This window comes from Toxorhynchites rutilus, chromosome 3 (assembly GCF_029784135.1).
Source record: "Toxorhynchites rutilus septentrionalis strain SRP chromosome 3, ASM2978413v1, whole genome shotgun sequence".
In the NCBI taxonomy this organism is placed as follows: Eukaryota; Metazoa; Arthropoda; class Insecta; order Diptera; family Culicidae; genus Toxorhynchites; species Toxorhynchites rutilus.
The window spans coordinates 62,900,469-62,909,573 of record NC_073746.1 but is presented as its reverse complement, the minus strand read 5'-3'; the positions used below and the strand labels follow the sequence as shown (position 1 = coordinate 62,909,573).

Below are 9,105 nucleotides of genomic sequence, written 5' to 3'. Positions count from 1 at the left end.
GGGGTCGTTTAGAAGATCAATCAATGAACAGTTCTGCGATTGGACCCATGAACTTGCTCATAGTAAGAAAACGTGAACGTTTGAAGGTATTGATAACAAAAAACAAATTTTGGGCGGGGCGAAGTTTGCCGGGTAAGCTAGTATTTTATAAAACTACAAGGTGCCTGAAGAAATCGACATTGCAAATACAGTGGAACTCTGATTATCCACGAGCGGATGATCCACGAAAGCGAGTTCCATAATAATTCTATAGAGCTTCCCAAAATTCGTCAGTGAGACGTAGGCGCTTGCTCTTTTGTTTTGGTTAAAGCTTTCATATATTCTGACCAGAGATTTCCAAACCAAGGTGTCTGGGCGAGATCAGCATTTCAAATATATGAAAGTAGGGAGAGCTTTTGTTGTGTTGTTTAACAGAGATTAAAAAAAAGGCGCCTTGGGGAAATCGGCATTACATTTAATTCAACAGTGTCGCATTGGAAGCGATTTTGATTTTGACATTCGCGATGACAGTGGTACAGTGGCGACTTTCAATGTTGGGTCATAATTTGGACCCCGAACTCGATGTTTACAAAAATGTCCAATTAAGTACGCTACACATACACCGTCCCGTCATCGTGAAGTAAACGTAAAGGAATGAAACGTCAAATATTCTTCCGTGGAAATCGTATGGTAGTATTTACATACAACATACCGGCAACTTTGAAGTCGGTAAAATAAGTCCTAGAGAATAGTTGACGGGATGGTGACGGTGACGCTGTATGTGTAGCGCACTTTAGAGGTAAAAATGTCCAATTAAACGTGTCGCATTACAAGTCTGTCCAATTAGCTAGATGTAACATCCGATAGATAACTAGATAACATCCGATAGAACTCCTTGGTATAGCAGCTCGTATAGCCGTTCTCTCACAGCCCTCAGCTTCTATTCACTTTGCTCGAGGACAATCTGATTGGCGGTTTTTCGGAGGAATAGTTGCCAGTCGATTTCCGGCACCTGTTGGTTCACCGTGAACGGATACTGTTGTACCTTGCAAGCTATAGGCATGGGGAAAGCACGTTGCAAATTGTGCTCGGACTTGGCAGTAATTATTTTCGCTAGGTTCGAATGAATATGTGCTCCCGTGGCCGAGTGGTTAGCGTCAAACCTAACATGCCGGGGGTTCGGGTTCGATTCCCGTTCTGGTCGGGGAAATTTTTCTTCAAAGAAATTTCCTCTGACTTACACTGATGTCACGCGTATTCTAGAGCTTGCCATTCAGAATACATTCAAGGCGTGTTATTTGGCATAGAAATCTCAACTAAGTACTAATGAAAATGACGCAAGTAATACTACGTTGAGACGGCGGAGTTCCTCTAGGAACGTTAGTGCCATATAAGAAGAAGAAGAAGGTTCGAATGAATTTGTAAACTTTCTTTCTTCAGGATGTGCTGAAATTCATATACACTGTTACACTCAAGAAACAAACAAATGACAATCTTACATTTAAAATTTTAAGATTTTCCTCCTTAGATGGTACCGGCACTCTGATTCCCAAGCAATGAGTTCTAACCGCGGTTATTACCCGCGAAGAAGAATTGACGCAAAGAATCAATCTGCACATAAACACATGCTTTTCCATGGTTCTTCTTAGTGCATGCTGGGAATCTTTGTCAGCTCTTCCACCTCGGACAAGACGATTGTCTTAAATTTCCTCTGTCCGCTGGGAATCAATCTGCTGCGCCTGAGCAATTTATTTGATCAAATTCGTCACGTCAACCGTCATATATCCCGGCATCCGATGGATTCACCTCTATGTGGTAATTACTGCTGACGGCCATGATTTCCATCTTCTGGTTCGAGGCCGTTGTGGAATTCACTATTTCAATGCGTTGCCGTTCCACGCCAGGTCCATAAAGTTCCCACAGCAGACACATGATGCGAGTTTTCTTACCGGCCCCGGAAAGACCGGAATACATGAGTTGCGGGAAGTCACCCTGGGAGCAGAGATTAATTAGATTCGCAGCTTGCGTATTGTGGTTGTTCAGTTTGAACAGCTCACGCAGTCGTTAGCTGTCTACCCTGAGAGTCATTGTACTGTATAAAGTACACAGAAATATTCCTGTTCACGAGAATTGTTTTCAATTTGATATTTTTATACACAGATGAAACACAGCACACCATTAGCGAATTCGTTTTTGTTCAGTTTCAACCCCAGTGCCACACTAACTGCTGTCATAACGTTTTTTTATTCACTCAGTTTCGCACTCAGTGTCGCACTAGTTCGCCCCGAAAACTGTCAGATTCGCACTGAGATGTTTCACAGGTTGGCAACAATACAATACAACTATACTGAACTGTCAAGTTCCGAGTATTGTTTTGGAAAATCTAAAAATAAAGACTATGAAAATGGAAAACCTGCTGCTTTTGCTTTTGTATTATTGGAATCGTAATCCAATTCGGATTCTGATTTTGAAGAGTATATTCGAGTAGAAGGCATTAAGCTACGTGTGCTTTCATTGGGAGGCGGAAATAATGATGGATATTCAGGTGGAATAAACCTGCTTTCAAAATCAAAATTATGAATGAAAATTTACTTTAACGTATCGAATATTTATTTTATGTGATGAAATAAGAGGTTTTTTCCGATATTGCAGAAACATATTGTACACACCGCTACGCACAGTCGACTAAGGCCTACCTGCATGAGTTAACCATCTTGCGACGAAATGTCAAAAAGGCACCAGAGTGAATAAAAACAGTATAGAAAGGAGAAAATAGATAAACAAAAGGCAAACGGATGAATTGAGTTGGATAGTTTTTGAAAGTGTATTGAAATTTACAGAGAAATCGTTAGAATTTCTAAAAGGAATTTATTGGTAATATTTTAAAAATTGTATAATTAAAGAATAATGTTGACCAATCGATGTTTTGATAGCCGCTGATAGCCAAATAACTGCTGGATCCTGAGAGACCTCAAAAAAAAGAAAAATATTGTAAAATTAATAAAGAAACTGTAAAATGTGAGTAGAACCTGAAAAGAAAAGAAATGAGATTAATTAAATACATAAAATTTCAGTTTCAAGCTGCGAAACAAGAAAATTGCTGCTTTGAAAATTAGTTTGTTGTGACGACCCCGAACAAACTTGAAAATTTTACAATGGCAGAATTGACCCTTTCACCCGAAGCTGCCGAAAAGACGGGTTACAATTGTGCCGCTTGTGAGCGACCGGATCACGCAGAGAAGGATATGGTGTTTTGTGACCAATGTCAAAACTGGTATCATTTTGGATGTGCCGGTGTAACGAATGCGGTAAAGGACGATTCATCGTGGATATGCGGCAAGTGCATGAAAAATGCCGCTGGTAGTTCCGTGACGTCAGAGTTGGAGCAAGAATTGAAAAGGCTCGAGGAAGAAAAAAGAGTCCAACAGCTAGCTATGGAGAAGGAAAGAGTCCTGCATAAACGGCGCCTGGAGCTGCAGCAGGAAATGTTTCTGATGCGAAAAAAACTGGAACAGGAGAAACGCGAAATGGAGTTAGCCTTCGAAAAAGAGCAGTTGGAGAAGGAAATCGCTGAGGAAGAATCGTTCCAGAAGAAAAGTGAGCAGATGAGAAAGGAGATGCACGGTAAATTGAATAAGCTTAGACAGCAACGGAGCAAGGATTTCGATAGTGGTGTGAAAGAAAAAACGGAAGAAGCTGAAGGTTGTGAAGATGATTGCTCGAGTGACAAAGAAAAGCCGAAGCAGTCGGGACTGGAGAAAACAAAGCCAGGAAAAGCAGAAACCGAAAAAAAAGGTCGGAAAAAGGCAAACCTGGGAAAATGGATCTGGTCGAGACTGGCAACGGAGATTTTCGAGGAGCATATCAAAAATACTCCACTCCAAAAACATGTTTAGTTCCGTTGGTCACATCGCCATCATTGGAGGAAATTCCGCCTGTCGACGCGGAATCCGTAAAAGGTGATACACAGGAAAAGATCGAAAGTAAGAAGAACGACGCGGTTTCAAATGACGTGCGAGAAGCAAATGAGGACGATAGTGAATCCAGCGAATCAAATGAGGATCACGAATCGGTGACAGTACAAGCTGGTCAAAACAAGCAACAAAGATGTCGTCGAGGACCTACCAAAGCTCAGCTGTCCGCCAGGCAGTTCCTGTCGAAGAAGTTGCCGGTATTTTCCGGAAAGTTAGAGGACTGGCCGATGTTCATCTGCAGCTACGAAACATCTAGCGAGGCTTGTGGGTTTTCGAATGTCGAGAACCTGGCTCGACTACAAGAGTGCTTGAAGGGCCAAGCATTGGAAGCAGTTCGTAGTAGGCTCCTACTTCCAGACGCAGTTCCACAGATCATTGAGACTCTCCGGATGTTGTACGGTCGCCCGGAGCACCTTCTAAATATGCTATTGGTGAAGGTGAGAAAGGCTCTCCCACCGAGAGCAGATCGTTTGATAACGTTCATCAATTTCGGGATGATTGTCCAGCAGCTTGCAGATCACCTGGAAGCAACGAAGCTTACTTCTCATCTTCTGAATCCCATGCTGATTCAGGAGATTACCGAAAAGTTGCCCGCAAGTACACAACTTGAGTGGGTGCGGTATAGAAGGAGAGACCGTGTAGTCACGATTCGAACTTTAGCCAACTTTCTGTCCGCAATCGTGAAAGACGCGAGGTGACGTCATACTGTGAAGCACCTGTAGTTGTAGACCACGCCAATCGAAAGTCCAGAGGAAAGGATAAAGAGCACGAAGGTTTCCTCCATGCCCACTGTGGACAAGAAAACGCCAACAAAACTCAGGCGCCGAGGGTGAGAAAGCCATGTATGATTTGCAACCGTACTGATCACCGGGTAAGAAATTGTGTAGCCTTCCGGAACCTCTCCGTACCACATCGTTTGGAAGCGGTGCGTAAATGGAAGTTGTGCTCGATGTGTCTCAATGAGCATGGAAATGCCCGCTGTAAGCTGAATTTCCGCTGTAATGTCGGGACCTGTAGAGAGCCTCACCATCCTTTACTCCACGCGGCAGGCCCGGAATCGGGATCGAACTGCAACTTTCATTCGTTTCAACGCAAGCAATCGGTGATTTTTCGAATGATTCCGGTCACATTGCACTGGGGAAATCATACAGTGAACACAGTGGCTTTCCTGGACGAGGGGTCGTCCTACACATTGGTGGAGAAGTCGGTGGCTAGCGCTCTTAGGACGAATGGTGTAACGCAACCACTTCGTGTGACGTGGACGGCTGGAATGTCCCGATTGGAAAGGGACTCGCAGAAAGTAGAACTGTATATTTCGGCTCGAGGTTCAAGTCGCCGATTCCACATAAAAGCAGCTCATACCGTGGATAACTTGAGGCTTCCCCAGTCGACGCTAGCCCTGACGGAAGTAGTCAAGCAGTATCCCCATCTTCAAGATCTATCCGTGGTGGATTTCCAACATACTGTTCCGCAAATTCTGATCGGACTGAAAGACGTTCACTTGTGTGCACCGTTAGAATCACGAATCGGGAAAGCGGAAGAGCCAATCGCTGTGCGGTCCAAGCTTGGTTGGACCATATTCGGACCTGCAAGCGGTGGTGTTGAGTCGAGCATCGTTGGTCATCATGCGTGCAGCAGTGTTTCGAACGAGGACCTCCACGATCTGTTGAAGAGCCACTACACGCTAGAAGAGTCTGGCATTTCGGTTGCGCTGCTACCGGAAAGCGAAGAGGATAGGAGAGCGAAAGATATCCTGACGCAAACGACGGTAAGAGTAGGTGATCGTTTTGAGACGGGGTTATTATGGAGATATGATAGTCCGTGCTTCCCCGACAGCTATCCTATGGCTGTGAAAAGGCTCAAGAGTTTAGAGAGACGTTTATTGAAGGACAATGAACTGTACGATAAAGTACGGTGCATGGTCTCGGAGTACCTAACCAAGGGCTATGCGCACAAAGCTTCAGAGTTGGAGCTAGCAGACACCAACCAGAGTAAGGTGTGGTATTTGCCATTGAACGTGGTTATTAATCCGAAGAAACCGGGTAAAGTCCGCCTTGTTTGGGACGCAGCTGCGGCTGTAGCTGGGGTGTCCCTGAATTCAAAACTCTTGAAGGGTCCCGATATGCTGACTGCTCTCCCAGCAGTTATTTGCAAGTTTCGAGAAAAAAAAGTGGGTTTTGGTGCAGACATCAAAGAGATGTATCATCAGTTGAAAATTCGAAAAGAAGATAAGCAAGCGCAGAGGTTCCTGTTCCGAGAGAATCCAGCCAGCGCTCCGGAGGTATTTATTATGGACGTTGCTACCTTTGGGGCGACCAGTTCACCTTGCTCCGCCCAGTTTGTGAAGAACATGAATGCAAAGGAGTTCGCAGGGCGGTTTCCAGAGGCAGCGAGAGCGATTCTAGAGAACCATTACGTCGATGATTATTTCGATAGCACGGAGACAGTCGAGGAAGCAGTGAAGCTGGCGAAGGAGGTAACGTTTGTTCATTCAAAGGGCGGCTTCGAGCTTCGAAATTGGGTCTCTAGTTCAGAGGTGTTCCTGCGAGAAATGGGGGAGACAAAAGAAAATCAATGTGTTCATTTTAATCAAGACAAGGAAACAGGGCAAGAAAGGGTCTTGGGAATAGTGTGGAATTCAGTAAGCGACGAGTTTACGTTCTCAGCAAGGTTACGTGAAGATTTGCTGCCGTACCTGATAGGAGAGAGGCGGCCCACGAAAAGGGGGGTCATGAGCTGCATCATGAGCTTGTTCGATCCCATTGGGTTTTTGGCTTCCTTCACTATTTATGGAAAAATGCTTATTCAAGATCTTTGGCGCAGTGGATGTGCCTGGGACCAGCAGATCAACGACGAGTGTAGCGAGAAATGGAATCGTTGGGTCGGTCGGCTTCCAGAAATCGAAAGAGTGCGGATCCCTCGTTATCACTTCACGGGAGGATTATCTGTGGACTACAGTACGTTGCAACTACACGTTCTTGTCGATGCTAGTGAGAATGCATATGGTGCTGTTGCATATTTCCGTGTCATGACTGCTTCTGGTCCTATTTGTTCGCTTGTGATGGCACGTTCCAAGGTTGCACCTTTGAAGCAGCTGTCAATTCCGCGCCTGGAACTACAGGCCGCGGTACTAGGTTCTAGATTGCTAAATTCCATCATCGATAACCATTCCGTAGAGGTGAAACAGCGGTTTATTTGGACAGATTCGAGGACAGTACTTTCTTGGATCCACTCGGATCAGCGACGCTACAAGCAATTCGTTGCTTTCCGAATTGGTGAAATCCTTAGTCTCACGAAGCTCGATGAATGGCGGTGGGTTTCCACTAGAAACAACATCGCTGACGACCTAACCAAATGGGATCGAGGACACAATCTAAATTCGAACGGTCCTTGGTTTCGGGGTCCACATTTCCTGTTCCATCAGGAAGATTCCTGGCCAGAACAGAAGCGCGTAACACCGAATGTGCCTGAAGAGATACGTGCCCACATACTGTTCCACGACATTTCACTGTCAGAACCTGTAATCGATCCGTTGCGTTTTTCAAGATGGAAGGTCTTAGTTCGAACGATAGCCTGCGTCTACCGGTTTGTTTCGAACTGCAAGCGAAAAAAGGAAGGATTGGCCATCGAAGGTGTACCAACGACCGATGCTCTCAAGAGAAAAGTAAAGGCAAAAATTGCATCTACGGTAGTTCCAAAAATCAGAAGCATATTTGTGGCGATTCGCACAAGCGGAAGCATACGGGGATGAGGTGAAAACTCTCCAGAAAAATCTTAAAGTGGGGAACGAGAAACAACGACAGCTGGAAAAATCGAGCAGTCTATACAGTCTGAGCCCATTTTTGGATGCACAGAACGTTCTTCGGATGGAAGGGAGAACCGCACAAGGTACGTTCTTACCGTTCGAACTACGTTTCCCAATTATACTCCCTAAAGGACATCCAGTTACCGTTAAACTTCTGGAACATTATCATCAGAGAGTGGCACACGGCAATCAAGAAACGGCGGTAAATGAAATACGACAAAGGTTTTGGATTCCCAATCTCCGAGCGGAACTCAAACGTATTTCAAGAGCTTGCATGCGATGCAAGGTGAGGAAATGTGAGCCAGGTCATCCGAGAATGGCTCCTCTTCCGATTTCGCGGATCTCGCCTGGGTTGCAGCCGTTCAGCTACACAGGGGTGGATTATTGTGGTCCATTGACTGTCTCCGTCGGGCGCAGATCAGAGAAAAGGTGGATTTGTTTGTTCACGTGTTTGACGACGAGAGCTATTCACATTGAGGTTGCTCATAGTCTGACGACTCAATCGTGCCTGATGGCCATACGGCGATTCGTGAGCTACAGAGGAGGTCCTCTTGAATTCTTCTCAGATAATGGGACGAATTTCCATGGCGCCAGCAAAGAAATTGTTAAGCAGATGGAGATTAATTGTGAAGATGTGTTCACCGATTCGAGAACCAGATGGAATTTCAATCCGCCTTCCGCACCTCATATGGGTGGGGTGTGGGAGCGAATGGTGCGCTCCGTTAAGACGGCGTTGAAAGCGTTGGATGATGGCCGCCGAATGACGGACGAAGTACTCCTGACCGTGTTGGCAGAAGCGGTGGATTTAATCAATTCTCGGCCACTGACATACGCTGGCCTGGAACCTGATGCAAAGGAAGCGCTAACACCAAACCATTTTGTTCGCGGCGTAGGACTAATGAGTTCTGAGTCGTTTATCAGACCTACCAATGAAGCAGAGGCACTGCGGGACAGCTTCAAGCGGTCACAGTTTTTGGCTGATTGTTTGTGGAAACGATGGACTTCTGAGTATCTCCCGACGATCAATCATCGCAGCAAATGGCACTCTGAAATGCCTCCTATTGCAAAAGGTGATCTTGTGTATATTGCGGACGAGAATATCCGAAAGCATTGGGTTAGAGGGGTTGTAACCGAGGTATTCAGTGGTGCTGATGGTAGGATCAGACAGGCTTTGGTGAAAACAGCAAAGGGTGAGTTCAGGCGGCCGGTGGTGAAGCTTGCGGTGCTTGAAGTCCAGGGTCGTAAATCTACTGCGGTTGACGCTTTCGCACCAGAGTTACGGGGAGGGGCTATGTACACACCGCTACGCACAGTCGACTAAGGCCTACCTGCATGAGTTAACCATCT

General features: G+C 45.5%; 1 protein-coding gene and 1 pseudogene across 1 annotated transcript; one reads left to right on the top strand and one right to left on the bottom strand.

The window, feature by feature from the left end:
* Positions 1-275: 275 nt before the first annotated feature.
* On the bottom strand, positions 276-2,186 carry LOC129779871 (replication factor C subunit 3-like; annotated as a pseudogene).
* A 948-nt stretch (positions 2,187-3,134) lies between these two features.
* On the top strand, positions 3,135-7,704 carry LOC129773186 (uncharacterized). Its single transcript, XM_055776763.1, has 3 exons — positions 3,135-3,774; positions 3,876-4,572; positions 4,641-7,704. The coding sequence occupies exons 1-3, from the start codon at positions 3,135-3,137 to the stop codon at positions 7,702-7,704; spliced, it is 4,401 nt and encodes a 1,466-aa protein (XP_055632738.1).
* The last annotated feature ends 1,401 nt before the right edge of the window (positions 7,705-9,105 follow it).